This window comes from Nyctibius grandis, chromosome 9 (assembly GCF_013368605.1).
Source record: "Nyctibius grandis isolate bNycGra1 chromosome 9, bNycGra1.pri, whole genome shotgun sequence".
Classification (NCBI taxonomy): domain Eukaryota; kingdom Metazoa; phylum Chordata; class Aves; order Nyctibiiformes; family Nyctibiidae; genus Nyctibius; species Nyctibius grandis.
Genome location: NC_090666.1, coordinates 20,693,870 through 20,716,039, shown reverse-complemented (window position 1 = coordinate 20,716,039; position 22,170 = coordinate 20,693,870). Strand labels below are relative to the sequence as shown.

The 22,170-nt window shown below is 64.4% G+C and overlaps 1 protein-coding gene across 1 annotated transcript; it reads left to right on the top strand.

Annotated features, from left to right (window-relative positions):
• The first annotated feature begins 331 nt into the window (after positions 1 to 331).
• ASIC4 (acid sensing ion channel subunit family member 4) lies at positions 332 to 1,015 on the top strand. Its single transcript, XM_068408082.1, has one exon. The coding sequence runs from the start codon at positions 332 to 334 to the stop codon at positions 1,013 to 1,015; it is 684 nt and encodes a 227-aa protein (XP_068264183.1).
• Positions 1,016 to 22,170: the final 21,155 nt, after the last annotated feature.

Below are 22,170 nucleotides of genomic sequence, written 5' to 3'. Positions count from 1 at the left end.
CTGTATCTGCTGGGGTCTTAACCAGAGAGGAGCGAAGGAGAGAGGCAGAGAGACAGAGCGAGGGAGAGGAGAGAGAGGGGTTTTTGACAGCTGTATTTGTGCTGATAAGCGAAGGCACAAGGAGACGATCGACTAGTGAGACAAGAGGGAAGCGGCGGCTCGGAGCTGCTGAGAGGGGCTGCGCTTCCCTCCCGAGACGGCTCGGCCCTCCCGGTGCCGTGCTGGGGCTTGGGGGGGACCCGAGCCCCCTCCCAGCGCCTGGCCGGGCTCTCGGCTGGTGCCCGTGCCGGGGGGCAGCTCGCTGGCTGGGCACGCCGGCCGTGCGGGGCAGATGCCGATTGAGATCGTGTGTAAAATCAAATTTGCCGAGGAGGATGAGAAGCAGAAGGAGAAAGAAGAAGGGGATAAGGAGAGCCTGATCGAGGAGCCCGCCCGGCCCCGCTCCCGGGACCTGGCTGCCTTCGCCAGCACCAGCACGCTGCACGGCCTGGGGCACATCTGTGGGTCGGGGCGGCTGGGCGTGCGCCAGACCCTCTGGGCGTTTGCCCTCCTGGTCTCGCTCGCCTTCTTCCTCTACCAGGCGGCCAAGTCAGCGCTGCTTTACCTGGAGCACCCCCACATCATGGCCCTGGACGAGGAGGCCATCCGCGAGATGGTCTTCCCTGCCATCACCATCTGCAACATCAACCGCTACCGCCACTCGGCGCTCACCGACGCCGACATCTTCCACTTGGCCAACATGACCGGGCTGCCCCCCAAGGACCGGGATGGCCACAAAGCCACGGACCTGCTCTACCCTGACCCCGATATGGCTGACATTGTCAACCGCACCGGCCACCAGCTCGACGACATGCTCAAGAGCTGCAACTTCAGCGGCGAGAACTGCTCCTCCCATGATTTCACTGTGGTGAGTGCATGCCTGGCTCAGCTTCCCCGGGGCCCCAGCCGGCATGGGGGGCACCCACCCGGCCACCCCTCGCTGGAGCAGGGCTCCCTGGCTCACTCCGGCTGCTGAAGTTTGTATCTCTCTGTTTGAGTTTCCCTCCGAGTTTCCCTCCAAATTTCACATGGAGAGAGAGAGAGGATCCTCCGTGGGAGCTCTCGGTAGGGCTCTGCACCGCAGGACCAGGCTGCCGGCAGGTCCATGCTGGAGGGGCTCGCAGGCAGGAGCCGGGGCTGGGTGGGGAGCGGGGCTCAGCGGTCCCCAGAGTGGGCATGCAGCGACTGGGGAGAGAGCTGTGGTGTGGAGCCCCGCTCCAGCCTGCGCTTCCCCCTGGGCTGTCGTGCTCTGTCACAGGGTGCTTTGCACAGCGAGGGTGGCTGGGGGGGGCAGAGACCCCCTTGCACATAGGGGAGCCCTTCTGTGTTGGGGGGGGGATGGTGCTGGGATACGTGTGACTCTGGAGGCTGCCAGCATTGCACACACACGTGTGTGCACACACGCGCGTGCCGAGCTGCTCCGCTCCAGAGGCATGGCTACAGCTGGGCGAGGGGGGGGCTGCCTGGGGCTACTGACTCCCTGCCCCGGGGTTTGTCGGCAGGGCCTCCTCCCAGCAGTGTCCTGCCTGCCCAGGCAGCGAGCTCCGGCCGGGTGCCACCAGCGTGCAGCTCTCGCTAATATTGAGCCTGGAATCACAAATCCCTGCTGTGGTTTGGGAAAATAAATGTGCTGAACGGGCGGAATACCTGATGGGACCCTTTTCAGACCGTAATGACTCTGGAAATGAGCCGTCTCTCTCCTACGGCTGCCAGGGGCTACTGCTCGTCTGGCTCGCTGCGCTCCCAGGAGCAGCGCTGCCAGCCGGAGCCCGCTCTGTGCTGGGGAGAGGGATGCGATGCCATGGGCTGTGCGGGATGCTGGGGAGGGGAGAGGAGGCTCCGTGGGCCTGGAAATGGCTGATGCAGCATGTCCTGTTTCACTTCGAGCCCATCGGTACAACGCCTACTCGCTGCGCGGGGTGATGCTGTCCCTGGGAAAGCGCCGTTCGGGGGGGGCTGTCCTTTGCGAGGGGGTGGCATGGGGCGCTGCAGTGGAGTGGGACAGAGCAGGGGGCAGCGGGGGGGCAGCCCCACTCCTCCCGAGGTTTTGAGGGGCTCTGTGCGTGCTCTACACCAGCTGCCTGAGTTTGTCGGGGAGAAGTGTGGTTCAGCAGGGCTGGGAGGTCCGGTGCTGGACAGTCCTGCACGTGGCTCGGTCACGCTGGCTCCAGCTCCTGGGTCTTCCTGGGGGATCCTGCACAGCTCTGGCTTGCAGGGGAGGCAGTGAGCCCAGCCTTGTGCTGGGCAGCGGCACGGCGTGGCAATGGGATTTGGCGTGTGCTGAGCCGTGCTGGGAGGCTGGCAGGGCAGAGCTCAGGCAGATGGGGCTGGGTACGAGCTTCCTGCAGCGTGGACATGGTGTGTGGCGTGTGCCGTGCTGCGTGGCAGCGGAGGGTGACTGCCAGGACAGTCACCGGGACCCAGTTTCTCAGTGGGTGGCCGTACAGGACCAGCTGGCTTGCCTGCCTCAGCTGCTTACGGATCTACCCTGGGGATGCCCAGGCAGCCGGGCTCCGGTGTGCCGGCACTGTGCACTGGAGCAGGCTTCAGGCATGAGGAAGGTTAGTGCCGGCCGAGCCCCAGCCCCTGGCCCGAGGAAGGGGAGCCCAGGGCTCCTGCAGCCTCCACCCCCTGTCCCCAGCTCAGCCCTCCAGCCCGGCCTTTGAGGCATCAGGGGCTGTCAGCATAAAGGGGTGTCCCTGTCACCGCTCACTTGCCTGGAGCAAAGGGGTGAACCAGGGACAGCAGAGGCTGCAGGGCATGGGCATGGGGAGGGATGGGGGAAGATGTGACCTCTCTCTGCCGCATACCATGTCCCAAAGCCTTGCCAGGCAGCAGCAGAACCTGTAGAGGCATCACATCATTTGCAGCTGGAGCCTCCTACTCCCATTCCCTGAGCCGAATCGGTCCCTCGTGCCTCCTCCTGGGAACGACCGAAACAGTGCAAGCTGCTTGGCAGGCAGGGTGAGTCCCAGCTGTGATATTGGGGCTTGGGCACTCCCGTGCCTCTCAGCTGTGGCTCCCAACGCAGGGGCACCCATGCTGCCCTGCACCCACCTTCATGCGGTGGGGAGCTCCAGGCTTCATGGGTCCCAGTCCTGGGCTCCCCTGTGTGCCTTTGCATTCAGAAATCTCTTGTACCCCCGCTGCAGTGGGCGGATATGTGAGTCACAGCATGTCCCAGTGGTGATGGAGGGCTCACAGACAGCAGCACATCCCAGTGGGACAAATGGCCTGGGGTCCAAGGGCACCCAGACCCTGGAGCAGAGGTTGCAGCCCCAAGGATGCGGTGATGGGAAGGAGCTTTTCCTGCAGCCGTACTTGCAGGAGTGCTGGAGTCCTTCCTTCCCTCTGGGCACGAGGTGGACTTTATCCAGAGGCTGGAAGTCTTACAGCATGAAGGTGGCCAAGCCATGGGGCCACTGCCGGCCAGTGGCCTGCTCGTGTCCCCTCACGCTGCCGCTTGCAGCCTGTGCTCACACGATAACTCGTGCGGATCCTTTAAGTAGGAGCCGCGAGTGGTAAATGATCTTCCCCTATTTAACGTCACAAATCCACATTCTTTATAGGATAGCGAATTAAGAAACTATGGGGGAAAAAAAATCCCCAGCGTAAGCATCTTCCACATAATAAAGCCCGGCTGGGCTGTAAATCTCCCCGGGCGGCAGGGACAGCCCTGAACTGCAGCAAGGCTCCCCTGCAGCCCCGCTCACAGACGTGCCCCTGCCTCAGCTGCTGGAGGGCCATGCCGGAGCCCTGGCAAAGCCTCGTCCGACCCCCCCAAGCCGTGCCGTGCTCCGCAGCCCCCCGATCCCCGCTCTGCCTGGGGACACAGGGTTGGGCTACCCCTGCCCGCTGCCCGGTGCCCACCGGCACGCTTGGGGAGGGCGGTGGGCGCGGAGCCTTGCCGGCTGGGCGAGCACAGCCGTGGTGCCGAGGGTGCGAAGCGTGCGGGACATCAATAGTGCTCTTTACGTGCCATTAAACGGGAGGCTGGGAAGCGTCCCCATGGGGCTGGGGCTCAGCTGTGGGAGGTGGCTCGTGCCCACCCCTACACCCGCTCCTGGTACCCCGGTATGGCCACAGCTCAAGGCCTGTGGTGGCCACATCAGGGCACTGTGGGAAGGGAGATCCCTCCCAGCCGTGCTTTGGGGTCAGGGGGAATGGGCAGCTGGGGTGTGCAGGGGTCTGGGGGCTGCAGGAGGACGTGCGTGGAGGTGGTCCCCCCCGGCTGGCAGTGGCTGTGGCAGGAGGCTGCGCTCGTGGCCGGGCTGGAACCTGCTGCCTTTCTCAAAACCGCGTTCCCTGTCAAAAGCCTTTTGTTCCTGATGTGTGGCTGCCGAAGCCAGTGCTGCCAGGGCTGGAGGCTGGGGGGGCGGGGAGGTTGCTGAGAGTTGGCACCGGCCCCGGGTCTCCCGCCTGCCCAGGACGTGGGTGGTGCGGGGGGTCTCCCCAGCACCCCATGCAGATCCCGCGGGGGGAATCCCCTGTGCCGAGATGGGGAGCATCCTTGGCTGCACCCCACGTGCACCCCGAGAGATCCTGGCCGGGGGCAGCGGGCTGTCGCCCCTGCCTCCTCCCGGCAAGGCTCTGCCACCGTTCCCCCTGCAGCCTGCGCCGCTCCAGACACGGGGACTCTCTCTGACCTTTCCGCCAGAACTGTACTTAATAAATGTCACATTTTCAGCCTATTTTTACGCTGGGTTAAAGAGCTGGACTCGTTGCTCCTCACCTGCCCTGCCCCACCTGATGCCTGCTCAGTCCCCGGCGTTCACCCACCCCATTTCCCCTCTCCCCTGTGCAGGGCTGAGTGGGGTATGGGGGGCTCACCGGGGGCCCCTCAGCCTCTCGCTGGGCTCCAGGCACTGCAGGACCTGCCTTGGCTGGGGCACGGAGGGGCTCTGGGGCCAGGCAGTGCCGTACGGGTCCCAACGCAGCATCATCCCCACTGGAGGGTGACACGGCTGTGGCTCTGGTGGGTGTCCTGCTGTGCGTGGCAGGGACTGGCTGGGCTGGGGCTGGCGGTGTCGGTGCCCAGGAAAGCCTGGAGCATCCCTCGCCAATCCCATGCCTGTGAGCTGCTCGGCTGAGCCCATCCATGCCCATCTGGGTCACCACACTCTGCTCACCAGATCCATGTCCTGCAGCCCCAGCCCAGCGCCTGAGCCATCTGCCCCGGGGCTCGCAGCCCATCTGGAGCCCCCCATCCTCACAGCCTGGCCACCGTGCTTGTGTGTCCCCAGGTCTGCGTCCCAGGTGGTGCGGACATGCCACAGGTTGGTTTTGCTCCTGTCCGGAGTGGCGACGGCGGCAGCTCCGGCACTGTTACACATGAGCCGCCCAGGCACGGCTCGAAGCGCTGCTTGTGCCAGAAAACAGGGGACTTTAATGCAATTCGTTGCCATTTAATTTTACACAATTCCTGCTGCTTAATCCACTGAGAAATGCTAATTTATACAATTCACGTCTAAAAATAAATGTCAGTCCAGCAGCTCCCAGCAGTGGGTAGCTGCTCCCACCAGCCCCTGCAGGAGCCTTGTGTGGGGACCCCAGCCCGGAGCCCACCCTGCTACCGGCCAGCCGGGCTGCTGCTCCTCGCCCCGTGGTGCCCGGGCTGCGGCAGCATGTAGGTGGATATGGGGGTAACGAGGATTTGGGGTACCGTGGTGGGACCACGAGGGGTTGGCTGCACCTAGGGGTGTCACCGCAAAGCCCCTCATCGCAGTGAGTCTCGGGGCACCGTGGCAAGGGGTCACCGGCGATCTGTCTTTCAAATGGCTGGGGAGGTGTGAGGGGCGTGGGGCTCCAAGGTGTCTTTGGGACCCCTGCTCCCCCGGGGCTTCCCCCAGGAAAGGTGGGCTCAGCTCTGTGTGTGGCTGCATCCTGGGCTGCAGCTGGGGGTGCATGGGGCGAGAGGGGGGTCCTGGTGCGAAGGGCTGGCGTGGGGCCACCTGGGCTGCACGTGAGGGGTCTGGCCATGGGTCGGGGCAGCCTCTGCCTGGCTGGCAGCTATTAATTGGTCGCAAAGCACCATTAATGAATGTGGGAGGGGAGGGAAGCGTGCACCCCACCTGCCTGCCTGCGGAGTGGGGATGCATCATGAGTTCTCTAAGGATGCTGCTCTGCAGGGGACAGGGAGGGGGGAGGATCCTGCGAGGAAGGGGACCCATGGCTGGGAAGAGCCTGTGCTCAGCTCCCCAGTCCCCTGGCTCTTGCCCCCGAGCATCTCCATACCCCACTGCCCTCCTCCCCAACCCCACCAACCCTTTGCATCTCACCCCCATTGCCTCTCCTCTCCCACCCCTTTGCTGGGCAGACCCCCATGCCACCCCCATCCAACTGGGGTGGCACCAGCACCAGCAGTGACACTGGGAGGGGGTGCCGGGGCAGCGGGGCAGGCGGCAAGGGCCGTGGCCTTGGGTGCCGTCTCCCCGCAGGAGGGAGTCGAGGCGGGGGAGCAGGGGGGTGCGGAGGCAACGCGGCGGGGGAGCGGAGATGCTGGAGGAGCCGGCGGCTTTCCCACCGTCTCCCTGATTGAGATCAGATCACCATGAGCATAAAAAAGCTCTCTTCATAATTATATTTAATGAATTGACTTTAAAAGCTCTTACACTCTTATCTGGGTAATTTAATATCACACACTTAATAAGCCTGTCTCTGATACGGGGGGGGAGCCAGTGGCCAGGACGCCCATGCCTGGTGTGGCTCCCCAGGGATGTGGGACATGCCACGAGGCTGGTCTCACGTGCCAGGCTGGGTGGATCAGGAGCACTGCTGTCCCCTGGGGCCAGGGCACCCGTGGGGGTTTGTGGGGTGGTGCCCCCCGGTGTTGCTGGCTGCGGAGCAGGGTGGGCACCTCGGGCGGCTGCAGGAGGGTTGGGGCCAGAGCACCCATGGGGGCTTGGCCCTGGGAGTGGGTGCTTGCTGGTGCATGGGGCTGCAGGGCTGTGGGGCCATGGGATGGTGGGGACACAGGGCTGTGGGGCTGATGGGGTGCAAGGTGACTGGCTGGGGGGGTTTGTGGGCTGCAGTGTGGCTGACTGGGCATGAGGGCTCTGGGCAAGGGGCAGGGCTGGCTGGGGTGCAGATGTCCTGTGCCGGAGGCATGTTTGGATGCCACGTGGCACTGTGGCTGGCAGGGTATTGCTGTGACCCCGTCCTTGGTGCCAGTGTCACCTGTGGCAGGGGTCCCATGGCCAGGTGACACTGGGGGCAGCCACAGGACAGGGTGCACTGTGGGTCCCAGTGCCGCAATGCTGTTGGCTCCCTGTGTCCCTCCAGCTCTGGCCACCTGTGTAGCCAGCTGGGGTGGCATGGAGGTAAACGAAGGCTTGTCCCCATGATCTCTACAGCTCTGACCCCCCAGGTCCTGCGCTGCCAGCTGGGGTGCCGGCTGCTCCCCTGCAGGCAGGCATTGCTGCAGCCCCGGCAGGAGTCCCCGGCCCCCCCGCGACCCACCGGAGCGTGCAGGAGGGTGCCTGCGGCAAGCCGGAGGGGCAGGCTCTGCCATATGGAGCCGGGGGCCCTGGGGACCGCGGGAGCCTGTGTGCGGGCTGGGGCTGGGACCTGTGCCCCATGGCCGTGGGGGCAGCCCCCGGCATCCCCTGCACCAGCACTCCCTGGGCAGGGGGGTGGAAACTTGTGTCCCCTGCATGTCAGAGCCGGAGCCGCTGGGAGCTGTCCGGTCCCCCCAGCCTGGCACCACGTCCTCGGTCACCCTGCGCCCTCGGGTCCCTGTTTCCCAAGGGATGCAGGATGGAGCGGCACCTCCCAGCACCCTGCCTGCGCTGCCCCAGCACCTGCAGCAGGGACAGTGAGGGTGACAAGCGCAGGACGTGTGGCAATGGGGTGCCTGTCAGTGCCGGCTGCCGTGCCAGCACTCAGTGCCAAGGCTGGGCGGGCTGGAGGGAGGCGCGTGCCAAGGCGGTGGGGCAGGGGGACGAGGACACAGCTGCCACCTGGCCCTGGGGGGGGGGGGGGGGCATCCCCAGGCAGAGCGGGGACCCCAGGCTCCCCGCCAGCGGCGTGGGGCACGGGGCAGCCGTGCCAGGTCTCCCTCCGCGGGGGAGCGGCTGGAGCAGGAGGTTTACGGAGCTGCACTAAGTGACGCAAATGGTTTGAAGCCCATAAAGAGAGACGGTTTTATGTAAGACGACTATATAAAGCTCTGCTGTTCTGCCATTGATGAGATATAGGCCTTTATTTATAGAAGGCAATGTTTGCGGTGCGAGAGCTGAAAGCCAGCCAGGGACCCGCAGATAGGGCGTCGAGTCATTTCACATGCAGCTGCCGTCGACACTGTTCACACATTAAAGAAAAAAATTAACAAGTTTGCAGCCAGTCAGGTGGAAAAAACAATAATTGTTGAAAACCGTATTTCCCCCTTTTTCCAATAACAAATAGCTGGAACGCTGCTGGGGAGGCTTGGGCTTGCTCAGTGCCTGGGAAGGGTGGGCTGCAGCTCCAGCCAGGCTGGGGATGGAGCGGGCAGGGGGGCAGGAGAGCCCGGGCAGGGGATCAGGGGCTGCTGCCAACACCCAGGTGGCTGGCAGGGGGGGGGCGCGCCTGCCTGGGCATTTATATGTCCAGGACCAGAAGAAAAGGGCCTGAGAGCGGGGACGATGGCACCGGCAGAGCAGCACGGCTGGGGGCTGGGGAGGGGGGCAAACGCCAGGACCATGTGGCTGAAGGTGCTCGCTGCGTGGGGGGCTGCGGACCGAGCCCCGCTGGGTTTTCCTGCCTGGCCCGGCGTTGCCTCTCCCCGCCTGCGCACACAGGGATGCTCTGAGGTTATTTCTTTGCCAGGTGTGGCTGGGTTTTTACTGGAGAGCAAGCAGCGAGTCCCCATGGTCAGAGCGCCCTGCCAAATCCAGTTTCATGCACGAAAGGAGGAAAAACTTCTCATGATTAATTGTGTAACAGGGGAGAACATGCATCTCTCTAACCTGCTCCTTGCCGGTTGCCGGCCTATTCTCCCAGGCAATGCCCTGACACGCAGCCGGGGAGGATCGGCGAGCTTGTCCCCAGGGCACGTTCCCTGCACCGCGAGGGTGCCAACGCCTCTGCCACGTCCGAACCCTGCAAGGGCCATGAAGGGGAGGAAAGCCAGCCAGGGCTCCACAGCGGGGCTGCAGAGCCAGGCTCGTCCCTGAGCAGCTTCCCCGCGCGGTGCTGTGGGTGGCTGTCCCCTGCTTGTGCTGCAAAACCTCCCCTCCGTGCTCTGCTCCGGCCCCGGGTGCTGCGCCAGCAGAGGCTACAGGCAGGGTGCTGCCAGCCCTGTCCGGCTCCATCGCCTTGCCGGCAGCGAGCGGGAGGCGAGGACAACCCCGCTGCCAAACCAGGGCATGTGGCACCGTGCTGCCGGTCTTGGGGCGGAGGGGCTGGACCTGCACCCTGACCCGCTGGGACTCAGGGCTCCAGCATGTGCCTGTCCGGTCCCCGGGAGACATCGCTGCCTGCATGGCCGGTCTTCCCCAGCCACCCTCGCCCCGGTGGGGAGGGCTCCTCGGCGGAGGCACCCCTAGCTCGCCGTGCCCCTCTCCGGGCGCAGAGGCAAGGCGAAACACGCTCTGCACCTGTACGGCTGTTACGTGCCAGCTGAGCTCGGCTGGACTCAACAGGTTTTCTTCCAGCAGAACAAAAGTTTCCCTCCTGACTGCAGCACCAGGATGGCGAGTGCAGGAGGAGGGGGGACAGCGGGAAAGCCAGAAGCTGGGAGGATCTGTGGGTGCTGTGTCCCACTGGCACAGGGGTTGGGGACCCCTCTGTGTGTCGGGGAGCCCAGCGGGGCTGGAGAGCCGGGCTGGCCCCTGCCCATGGTGGCCGGGCAGGTAGGGAGCAGGGGCTGGGGGGACTCACTGGCCCGCTGCCGGCCACCAGCCCCAGGGATGTGCAGGGCGGGAGGGGAGAGGACACACACGCCTCGTCAGAGCAGAGCCCCTGATTAATCACTAACTGCCGGCCCTCCAGCCAGCAGCTCATTAGCAGTTTAATTCCCGATGCCCGGCGCGCTGGAGGGCCGCGCGGCTCTGATTGAGCCGGCCATGCTTGTCCGGGCAGCCGCAATCAGGCTGCGGCCCCCCGGCCCCAGTCACTGGCACAATTAGTGGTGGCCATGTCCGCGGTGTCCCTGGAGTGGGCTGGGCAGTGGGTGCTGCAGGTACTGTGGTTGCTGCAAGTGCTGTGGGTGCTGCAGGTACCATGGGTGATGCAGGCGCTGCAAGTGCTGCAGATGCTGCAGGTCCTCTGGGTGCTGCAGGTACTGTGGGTGCTGCAGGTACAATGGGTGCTGCAGGCGCTGTGGGTGCTGCGGTCAGGCACAAGTGAGGCACATCAGTGACAGTGGCAGTGGAGGGCTGTCGGGCAGCCCCGGGGGCAGCAGACGTGCCCGTCTGTCCTCCTGTATCTGGCTGTACCCCGGCTGTGCTTGAAGTGTCGAGGTCCCCGCGGTGTCATGGGGCCGGGAGCGGCTGTCAGCTGTGCCAGCAGCCATGACAAGGTGCTGCGCTCGGCTGCACAGGGATATCGCACCAGTCTGTCATCCCCGGCGAGCAGTGGCACCCTGCACACCCCCGTGCTGTCCTGTCCCTCCGCCATCTGTACCTGCACCCACTGGGTGGCAAAGCGAGGGCTGCAGGTGGCACCTATGTCCCTTCCTGTACCCTGGTGTCCCTGCCACCACCCCAGGCTCTTTCCTGCCCTGGCTTTTCTTCCTCCTGGGCTGGGGCTCAGCCTGGGGGACCCCTTTGGGGACAGGCTGGGGGTGCTCACCTGGGCCAGGGGAGCAGGGCATGGGCAGCAGGGAGCTGGGTGCCCAAAGAGAGCACGTGCTGGCCATGGATGCTGCCTGTGGACCTCGTGGCCCATGCTGGGCATGCAGAGGTGGGCACTGCCGAGCCTCCTGCCTGCAGGGGGGGGCTTGCAGCTCAGCCGCCCCCCTTTGCCCTCCAAACCCCGCTGTGCCCTTCACTCCCGAGCTGCCATCCCTGCAATTTCTTTGCAGCACAAGGAGGGAGGGAGGGACCACGCGGCACAGGGAAGCATCTCCATTTGTCTTCAATGCTCCAGTGGCTGGAGTGGGGCAGGGTGGGGGCCCGTGGGTATCCCTGCGCGGGGGGCGAGGAGGGATGGGGTGCGCGTGGGGGCAAGCCAGGGGCCACGCTGGGGCTGTGACCCCCATGGAGGAGGCAGGGCCGGCACGGCATCTGCTGCTGCTGCCCCCGGGAAGGGCACGGAGCAGCCCGCCTTCCCAGGCAGCATGGGACCGAGGGCACTATGCAAATCCAGCCGAGATTGATGCAAGTATTAATTATGTCCCAGCGGCTCAGCTCCCACACGGCCAGGCAGGGCCCCAGGTGCCATGGCTGCTGGTGCAGGAGAGATGGGTTTGCACTGGCAGTGTGTCTCCTACGCCTGTCTCCCTGTCCCCAGCCTGCTCCACCACCCCGATGTGCGCCGTGCTGTGCCGTGCCAGGCCAGCCCTTCTCTCCCAGCCCCGTGGCACTGCCCAGCCCAGGGGACGAAGCCATCACCGAGCGGGGAGGCGAACAGTCCAAGGCAGGAGCAGCACGAGAGCTGTCAAGCAGCCTGGTGTGCCCGGCTCCGAGGTCCTACTAATCAGAGAGTGTCTGCAATTACATGTGCTAATTATGGGCAGACGTTCACAGCGTTTCCTGCTCTGCCTGCACAGTGCTGGTCGCACTGGGGCATGTTGCTTCTGCGTGAGGACAGGAGCGGATAACCAGGGCTGCTCAGCCAGCTCTCCCTGCCCAGGCACAGCCTATCACAGCAGGGCCCCCTGCCCATCCCCATCCCCATTCCCATCCCATCCCATCCCATCCCATCCCATCCCATCTCATTTCATCCCATCCCATCCCATCCCCGTTCCCATCCCATCCCACCCCATACTGGACACGGGTCCAGCATGTGTGGTGCCATCCTTGGAGCCCCCACCTCTTCAGCTATGACAGCCGCTCCGTCCCCAAGCGCCTGGCTGATCACATCTCTGTGGAGTTGCTTTTCAGAGGGAGTTTTTCAGGCTCTGCCCCCCTGTGCTGCTGCCGCTTTGACATCCTGTTTTCTTATCACCTGACGTGACCTTAATTAAGTCCCCGGGCTGATAACGCTCTGGGCTTCGCTCTGGGCTTCTCCAGGAGCTGTATCTCGGCATCATGTCCTGCCTCACCCGCCCAGGGACCGCTGCAGACACTGCACAGGCAGCCCGGAGGGAGGGAGAGAGGGGCTGTGTGGTGCGGGCAGGGCAGGGCAGTGATAGCGGGGGACACTGGGGTGACATGGAGGGGACGGGGCAGTACTGGAGGGGGTGGGTGGGTGCTGCATTGAGGGTTTCAGGGGAGATGCTGACCGCATGGAGATGGCTGTCCTGGTGCAGAGGTGGGGGTGGGGGCAGGAGGGGCTGATGCCCGGGGCAGGGTGGCACAGGCAGTGGTGCCCGTGGCAGCAGCATCCATCCCAGGCAGGCAGAGGTGCTGCACAGCAGTGTGGAGGTGTCCTGGCTCTCCTCGCATTGCTGCAGGCAGGAATGGGGGCTGCTCGGTTGGGAGCCGGGGCTGGGGGCTCGAGGGGCTCAGGGGCTAAGCTGTCAGGGTCCTGCCACCCCGGGGAGCTGCCAGCCTGCCCGGCCGCCCCTCCACTGCCAGCCCGGGGGATTGAAATGCCGGCACCGATGACTTTTGTAGCCACTTTATCTCCTGCACTCGGCAAATATTGGCGGAGGGGAGATGATTCAATAGCGAGGTTTGCAGATGGGAATCTCGGCGTGTGATCCCGCCGGCTCCGTGCCGTGCGGTATCCTGGCTGCCTCTGCAGCAGCTGCTGCTCGCCGGGGCCAAGCCTGGCACAGGCACAGCCCAGGGCCAGCGGGGATGCTCCCAGCACCTTCTCCCCACGGACTGATCCCCAGCAAGGCACTGGTCTGAGCTTCACTGTGTTGCAGCTCGTGTCTCATCTTCTGCACAGGCAGCTCAAGCCCTGGAGCAGGGTCCCTGCTCTGGGGTCCTGTCACTCAAATGCCACCAGACCCGTAGGCAGCTCTGTCCTGGCAGCACCTGGGGCAATGCCGTGAGCCCTGCAAAAAGCAAAGGGTGCAAAATGCTCTCAGCGCATCTCCTCCCGGCTTGCAGCCACACAACCCTCCTCCCCAAAGCTCCTAGTCCCCAAAACCTTAGTCCTGCCCATCTCAGGTGCTCAGCTCCCATCCCCAGGCTCCCATCCCAGGCAGCACGTAGCATGGGGGGCCAGTTGTTCCTGGGGCATCCATGGGCAGGGTGCGGTTTGTCCCCTTTGCTGATGCTGCCTGCAGAAGCAGTGGGAATTGCATTTTTCTGAAGCTGGGCATGCAGGGGAGACCACGGGCGTTATGGAAGGTGTGTACAGATACTCCTGCTCACAGCACGTGATGTATGGGCTGCTGCAGGCAGCACACGGTCCTGGGAACGCGGCGCTGGCTCCGAGCAGAGGGAAGGGGAGACGGTCTAAAGGACAGAGGAGATGGGAGCTGCCAGTGCTGCTCCCCAGAGTGTGGGAGGCAAAGGGGGCATGAGGAGGGGGAAGGAGTCCCCCAGCTGCAGGGGCACATTGTCCCATCCCATCCTCCCATGTCCCTGCTCCCATAGCAAGCCCTGGCAGCTGGGTGGGGACTGGGGAGCTCCTGCAAATGCCAAGGACCAGCTCAAGGGCAATGTGGCCCAAGCATCCAGGAGGGGCAAACACCCCGGGAGTCCTGAGACCCCAGAGCCCACCGCCGCCTGCAAGGCGAGCAGAGGATGGGGATACAGGGATATGGGGAGATGGGTAGACAGGCCGTGGGGCTGTCCCTGCCCGCTGGTGCCTGCACCTCCTCCCCTGCCCATCAGCCCCAAGGAGGGAGCCCCTGCCAGCGCCGGGGCACGGGGGCTCTGTCAATCAGCCCCTCCGCCCGGGAGCACGCAGGCTGGGGAAAGCCAACCCCTATCATGTTTGTTCCATTGATTTAGCGCCGCGGAGAGGGTTTAATCAGCCTTTAGCCTGCACGCTCCAGCATTAAGAACAAATCCATTAGCCACGAGATAACCACAAAGGGTTGCGTTGAGGCTGGATGAGGTCCCAGCGCCTTCAAGATGCAAATTGGCAATCAAAGATCAAAGCCGCGCAGCTCCCTAATCTCTGCTAAAAGGGCTCAGCTATTAACGAGCCCTTTCCCGCTGGGCTGTGATCACCCCACTTCACTGGGGCTCCTGATGTGCTGGCGGGTTACACCATCACCCCAACTGGCCCTCCGGCACCCACAGCCCCCTGAGCTGGCCATGGGGAGGAGGGTGCAGCCGGGCCTTGGACTGTTTGTTTGCATTGTGTTTCCTTCAGTTCTGACACGCTGGAGTCAAATTTGTGTTGGTGGAGAGAGCGGAGCCCCCAGCATTGTCAGGGGGTCAGCAGCTGGAGGGGAGGAGAAGGGGAAGAGGCAGGAGCCTGGATGGAGCAAGGTGGTGAGGGAACTGTGCAGGGCTTATGCAGTGACTTTGGGGACAGGGGCGTGATGCTGGCAGGCAGCTCCCCCTCCAGCTGCTGAGATTTAGCCTGATTCAGCCCCTGCCCGGCTGTACCAGGTGGCTCAAGGCAATCCCTGCCGGCCCTAGGGAAATCAGTGCTGGGGACCGTGGTGGGGGGGAGGCCGGCAGCAGTACGTGGGTGAGGGATCAGGGCACAGCAGGGTGCCTTGGAGCCAAATTCCCCTTTTTGGGGTATTCCTGCCCGCCCCATGTCACCTTGGGGCAGGTGGTGCACAAAGCCCTGGCTCCCAAAGCCACCCTGCTATCTCCTGTGTGGTGCTGCCATCAGGCTGCAGGTTGGGGGGCTTGCCCCCGCTCCCTGCCCAGGCCATCCTGCCTGCGGCGGCTCCATGCACGGCCGCCCCAGCAGCCCCGCGAGTCCCAGCGGCTCTGCACCACGCAGGAGAGCTGCGAAGCTGCCGAGCTGTGACAGGAGCCGCGCTGCCAGCACCGTCAGCAAATCTCTGGCAGCTCAGATGTGTGCTCTGCTCAGCCTGGCCAGCTCAGTGATCAGCATCCCCCCACATCCCGCTGCCGTGGTGAGAGGCTGGGTGAGGCAACCTGGGACAGGCGGGCAGGGGATCCATCAGCCCTGGCAGCAGGGAGCAGAGGGTCCTGCCCAGCTCTTCTTTGTCTGGGGACCCGTTCTGCCGGTGGCCACTCAGTGAGGCTCTCAGGGCAACCCCATGCAGGCAGCCCAGCCTTGCAAGAGGAGCATGCAGTGAGGTGCTGGCAGCATCTCAGCAAGGGTGACAATAAATCTTATCAGTGTAAACCCATCCGTAGGCAGCAGGATAACCCCCGTGACAACCCGGCTAGTGTGGAGGCTTCATCTGCACTGTGTTAGTGCTGCGGATTTACAGATAAATGTCATGGCTGAAGAGACCGTGTCTGTGCCAGCACCTGCTGGTTCCCAGGAGGTGGCCCCCCCTCCTGCCCACCCCTGCCCTGAGGCTGTGGGAGCTGCCAGGGCTAGGCTAGGCCTGGGAGGGGTGGTTACCCAGTGACTTTGGCCATGGTGGGATGAGCAGGCAGAGCAGAGCTGGTCTGGCACCCATCAGGGGAGCACCTGAATAGATGAGGATGGAGGGAGGGGTCCATGCTGGACAAGGTGGCATTGCCCTGCCTGCTGTGTCCTACATGCACTGTCCCACGGAGCCCTGCATCCTCCATCCACCCATGGGGGCATGGCGAGGCTGGACCCCCAGAGCGTGTGCGGGGACACAGACCAGTAAATGTGTGTGTGACACCGTCGGCGTGTCCCCGCGGTTGTGTGACGTGTGTGGGGCAGCACGCTCCGTGGGTGCAGTCTGTGTGCACACCCCTGGGTGGGGGTGTCCCCGTGCAGCCACCCCGCTCCGGCTGGGCAGCAGCGGGGGGGGACGGCGTGTGCCCGGGCAGGCGGGGGCTGGCGAGCGAGGCGGGCTGGCTGGCAGCCGCCACCGCCCCGGGCCAGCGCTCCCCGGCGCGGCTCGCCCAGCCCCCGGCGCGGCGGCCCGCGCAGCCGTGGGAGCCGTAATGAGATGGAGCAGCAGAAGGACGGCGAGATAAGGCTGCCTGCGCTGCCCCAGCAGATTAAACGCTGGGATTAAGCAGGCGGTGCCAGCTCTGCTGCCTTTTTATCTCGCTGCTTCTCCCCTCTTATTCTCCCGCAGTCGATAGCGAACGGTCTCCGAGCTGTCAGCAAAGGAAATTGCTTGTTAACCCTTTGGGGACGGGCGGCCCGGCTCTCCCCGCACCGTCGCCTTCAAAGAGCGGCGCTGCCCGGGGCCGGCGCTGCCCGGAGAGCTCTGCCCGCGCCGGGGGTGCGGGGCTGCGCACTGCCTCCGCGCAGGGCCCCGGCGGAGGGGAGTGGGGCAGCGCCGGTGGCACCCGGGAGCTGTTGCCACCGACTCTCGGCCGAAAAGCCACCAGCATCCAACCGGCACCGTGCAGAGCCACTGGTGTACCGGCAGGCTGGGGTGACAGCAGCCAGAAAGCAGAGGCTGCCTGAGCTCCACAAAGGAGCCCCGGGGACCCCGCGTACCCCACTTTCAGGTATCCTTGATGTTCCCCGCTTCCTCCAGCCTGCAGGATGGATGGGCTCGGTGTTACATCTCTGCCTGAAACCGCGGGGCTGGGGATCCTTCCCTGGTCCTGGAGCCGAGTGGCACGGACCGGCTGTGTCTGCACAGCACCGCACATGGTGCGGGGTCTCCTCTGGCTGCCAAGAGCAGCGCGCTACCCAAAAGCATAATTATTGCTGTGTATGTGCATGTTTTGTTGGGTTTGCAGCAGCGAGGCTGAGCTGCAGCCCATCCCAGCGCTTATTCGTAGTGTGCTGTGCTGTGTGCCTGGGGGCGGCGTGCCCAGCGTGGGGGTATCTGAGGATGGGAAGCTGGCTGGAGAGCGCCGGAGGGTGCACAGAGGGATGGCAGGATTGCTGCTCAGCACAGTGCAAACCCAGGCCAGGGAGCATGTTAGCAGCTCGGCAAGCTTGCTCTGGCATGTTTGGGGGTGCAGCTTTGGTGCACCTTTCGCATGGGGACCTTGAGCACCTCCTGGCTCTGCTCCACAGCTTTCCCCATCTCCCTCCCAGGGGAAGCAGGAGGCAGAAATATGGGGCAGAAACCTCCTGCAGACCCAGCACCCGACCCATGTGCTTAGGGAGAGACCAGGGTAAGTCAGCAGCACGCTCAGCATCTCAGAGAGGTTTGCTGGCTGTCGGCAGGCTGAAGTGGGCTTCCCCAGCTCCTGACCCCTGCCTCTCTGCACCCCTGCCCTGCACTGCAGCACGCCTCCCCCCTCCGCCAGCAGCCCTGGCACTTCATCTTCTGCAATTACCTTGATGTTGGCTCCTTGACCTGCCCAGGTGACACTTTTGGTGGATTCTTTAAAGTGCTTAGTGCAAGCAAACCATATGAAAGCACAAGCCACCAGGAGATCTGCAGGGAGCAGGTTAGCCCTGGCCCAGGCAGTGGTCCCAGCCTGGGTGGGATGACGTCCCAGGGCCACGGTGGGATGGAGATGACAGAGTCACACATCTGCATGGGCCTGGGACCTCACCAGAGCAGTGTGTGAGCCCTGGGCAGCTGGGGCTGAGGAAGCTGCTGGGGAGCTGGAGCAGATGCGGTGCCAGGCAGCCAGGCTGCGCAGGCGAGCAGAGCCTGAATCGGGAGAGGAAAGCAGGAGCGATTGGCACGTGTGGGCTGGCAGGCTGGAGGCTGCGAGGGGATGGGATTGCTGTTTCTAAATACATCAAGGGAGTAAACACAAGGGAGGGAAGAGAGCTATTTAAGCTAAGGGACAACGCTGGCATGAGAACAAATGGTACAAACTGACCATGAATAAATTTAGGTTGGAAATGAGCTGAGTGGGATTCTGGGATGAATTCCCCCCCCAGGAGCAGCGGGAGGGGAAAGCACCGCTTTGCGATGGCACTTGCTCTGCTACCGGAGGCAGCTGTGTGCGGCCGTGCCTGCACAGCAGGGCTCAGAGGTGAGGACCTCGGGTCCCCAGCGCCTCACCTCCGTGTCACAGCCACCCTGGCTCCATGTGGCACCGGCAGCATGGTGCCCTCTGGCTCCTGGCTTGGCTGGTGCAGGACTCCTGGGGTGATGGCTTGCAGGGAGAGCTCCTTCCCTGGCACACGAGTTTGGGTGTGCTCGCACAGATGCTGTTCCTGAAAGCAAGATGGTGTCAATGTCCCCCTGCTTTACTGATGTCACTGTCAGCGCTGGGGCAGATGTGCTGGGTGCCTGTGTGCATGGTGCATCCCTCTGCCAGGCATCACATCCCCATGCTCCTGACCCACCAGGAGCAGGGAGCCCTGGTCCGGGTCCTGCCCGCTCCTGGGGGGCACTGGGCTGCATGCTGGCCCAATGCAGCAGCCTGGCAGTGACCTGCTCGCCCTGCCAGCGCTGGGGCTCGGGTGCCTCCCGATGCTCTGCCTGTGGCACAGCTGAGCACTTGGTATTCCAGCAGCGAGCCTGCTTGGCACAAGAGGGGCTCTGCCAGCCCCACACACCCACGCCTCCGCTGCTGGCTCAGGCCTGGCGAAGGGGGCTCAGCTGGCACGGGCTGGCCTGTGGCACAGAGAAAGGCACATCTACAGTGGCAGGAGGGGTCCCAGCCCTTCTGGGATGTGACTGCAGCATCCCCCAGGCCCCCACCACCCCGCTGCTCTCCCTCCTCCTGGGGAAGCAAGTGGAGGTGCCATGGAAGATGCTCCAGAGCTTGGCCCTTTGCAGAACAGGGAAAACAATTAGCCCAGCCCAGCACTGGTGACCCCTGCTTGGGGCCAAAGCGGACCTGCTCTGCCAGGACTGAGGCTGCAGAGCGTGGTGCCCCACAGAGGTGGGAGCCCTGGCCCCCAAAAGCAGGGCTGCATCCCGCAGCAGCTGTCCCAGCAGCTCTGTGTGGGGCAGGGGGCCGCGCCGAGGGGCTGCTGGCATGGGGGATGGCTGTGCTGCTGCCGGAGCTGGGGACAAGCCAAACTGGCGCCGTTCCTCAATCCCTCCTGGGAGCGGGGAAAGGAAATGGTGCGACCGTGCGTGAGAGGGGACGTTTGCAGAGGCGAAAACATCCCACTGGCTCAGAAAATTGCTGCAGAGTCGGGCTTGAAATGAGTTGAAATTGCTGAATCCAAGCGGATCTCATATCCCGGGCAGTTGCAATGCTGGCGTCAGCGCTGCGGCTTCCCTCCCGGGGCACCCAGGTGGGGCCTGGCTGTGCCACACAGGGAGCACGGGCTGCTGGGAGGCTGCCGCGGGGCGCCGGGGGCACAGTGAGGGGCTCTAGCAGAGCTGGGCTCTGGGGCTGGGATGGCTGCAGTGAGGAGCAGGAGCAGAGAAGGGAGCAGCATGTGTGGGTGTGCCATTGCCCCAGCTCTGCCAGTGTCATGCCCGTTTGGCCCCAGCTCTTGTGCCATGTCTCCTGGCCAGGGGCATCCCTGTGTCTCCAGCTGCCTGCGCTCACTCAGGAAGCAGCATTTCCAGTTTTGGAGGCTGCTTTCCTTTGTACCACAGCCCTGCCCGTGCTAATTTTCTCTCTGGGCTGGGGTACCTGAGATCACCCTCAAGGTTGCCCCTGGACTGGCGTCCCCACCAAGCCCAGAGTGGGCAGCACTCTGGTGTCTTCCCATCTGTGTCCCCATCCCCATCATGCCCCAGTGATGACTGTTCTCAGGGGTGTCTCTATGCTGGGGTACTCATTCCTGCATGGTGTGCCCATGCTCAGGGCCTGCCTGCCTGCTGCGTGTCCCAGCAGGGACATGGGAACAGGGCTGGATGCCCCGGGCATGCAGGGGCAGGACCTGCCAGCACCGCACATGCCACAGCTCGTTTCCCTCACATGAAAATGTTTGGCTGGAAGCTTAGCACGGCCTCTTGTCTCCTTGGAGCAATCAGGATTTGTCGCCGCTTGCAATGTTTAACGTTGTCTTCCAGAGGCTAAATACCATGGGGAGCCGTGTAAGCCGTGGAAATACCTGCGTGAGCTGGGATCAGCTGGAGGCTGGCACAATGTGCTGGCAGCAGTGGGGATGGGGCATCGGGAGTGCATGGGGCTGGTCCTCATGTCCCCAGTGCTAGTGGGTGGGCTGGCATGAGCTGGGGTGAGGATGCTGGGGGCCAACACCTTGCTCCCATGAGGCTCCCCACAGCAGGGGGGCAGGACGGCAAGGCCCAGGGGGGATGGAGAGGACTTGGGGGGGCCCCAGAGCTGTGTGGGGTGGGGAGGAAGATGCCAGGGCTCCCAGCAATCTCTGGCTGGGATCCGCCAGCCGAGGCGCAAGCAGCTATTTCTGCCAAGGTCAGTGTGTCTCCACGGCAGAGAGCAGGGAAATGAGGAATCGTGTTGAGAAATTACCTCCCTAATGGGGTCTCCCCTGCACGTGAGCGTGGCACGGGGATGCCAGCATGTGGCAGCTGAGTAGGGAGATCAGCACGTGGTGTGGGAATCATGCTGCCCTGGCCTTGAGGCTGCGGCACCCATGGGTGCCCGGTGAGCAGAGCAGGGTGTCTGAGGGCCTGTGCCCCAGGCGCCATCCCTGGCTGGACACATGTGCTCCATCCCTGCAAGGCACTTTTCTGGGTCAGCTGCAGGTAGGAAATCATGTTCGCTGCGCAGGCAGGCTCTCCCCTGCCCTTCCTCCTCCTCCTCCTCCTCACGCGCTCCCTGTTATCTAATTGAGTTTGTCATGCTGGAAAGGCAAAGCCCTTCAGGACTGTGCTGTGCTCTCGCCAGCGCTATTTCACAGCTGGCCTCAGCATCCTGGCAGCTGACAAGTGAGTAACTCAGCTGGGTGCCATGGGCACCCCTGCCCTCCCCACGCACCCCTGCAGCCATGCCTACCTGCCTGGAGCTGCAGGGGACAGGTGACAAGGCCACCGCCACCGCTGGGCCTTCTCCTCCAACTCTGCCCAACACTGGTCCCTGTCCCTGAGCTGTCTGTCCCCACATGCCCCAGCTGCTGCATCCCACCCCCATCCCTCACCCTGCTCCAGGATGATTGTGATGCTGCCTGGAGATGTCTGAACCGACACGAGATGGAAGCGTTCAGAGAAATGACATTTCCTCCAGCCTGAGAAGCTCATCCTCCGTTTAAAGAAAACTAATATAAAAGCTGCCCTGGTGTGCAAGGGGCTGATGGTATCAGGCTGGCAGCCTCCGGCTCTCGGAGCCGCAATAAATCTCAGCGAGGAGCCAAGCCAGCTCGAGCAGCCCCACGCAGACACACCGGCATGGTGCAGGGGGGCTGAGCCGTGTCCTGGGGATGGTGCAGGGACACACGGGCTGGAGGGGACAGCTCGGGGTGGGGTGGGGTGACCCACTGGGATGGTCCCGAGGGTGCGGAGAGCCGGGAGCCCGCGGCAGCGCTCCTGCGCACACGGGCATCGTGCCATGGCAGGGATGGTGCCGGGACCGGTGACAGCTCTGGGGCCATGTGGGTGGCGAGGGCTGCTCCCAGCCTTCGTCTGTGTCCCCAGGGAGCTGAGCCCTGTCCCAGGGAAGCACCGCGGCCCCGCGACAGCATTTGCTCCTCCAGCAAAGCAAGGAGCAGCGCCGGCATCCCGCGGCGGGTGGGACGGGGACCGCCCTGCCCCGGGGCACACCGTGCGCGGGCCGGGCTGCGCGCTCGGTACCGGGGCCGGGGGGGCCCGGCGGGGCCGCGCTGCGCGCCCGGGGCTGCCCAAACGTGGGGCCCTGCTGCCCCCTGCCGGGACCTGGTCCGGGCCAGCACCGGCCAGCCTGGCCCCTGCGTGCCTTTGGGGTGGGCTTCTCCCTGCGGCGGGGCCGGGCGGGCGATGGAGGGGCTGGGAGGGGAGCGCCCGGCCAGCCCTGGGCACTGGAGATGCCGCCCGCTGCGCCCATCCCACTCCCTGGTGCCACACGCCGTTCCTGACCCGCCTGGCATCCCCCTGCGCCTGTCACCAATCTGCCAGCCTGGATCCTGGCCGGGTCCCTGGGATGGGTACGGGGTCACGCCCTGCTTAGGTAGCAAGGCCGGCAGCAAGGATGGTGCTGGGAGTCACTGCGGGGGCGAGCGGGAGCTCCCCTTTCCAGTGCCCCCTTTCACCGCTGCCCTCCTCCTGCCCAGCTGCCG

Bases quoted from the DNA above. Each gene is read 5' to 3' on its own strand.
- ASIC4 (XM_068408082.1), top strand. From the start codon at position 332: ATGCCGATTGAGATCGTGTGTAAAATCAAATTTGCCGAGGAGGATGAG.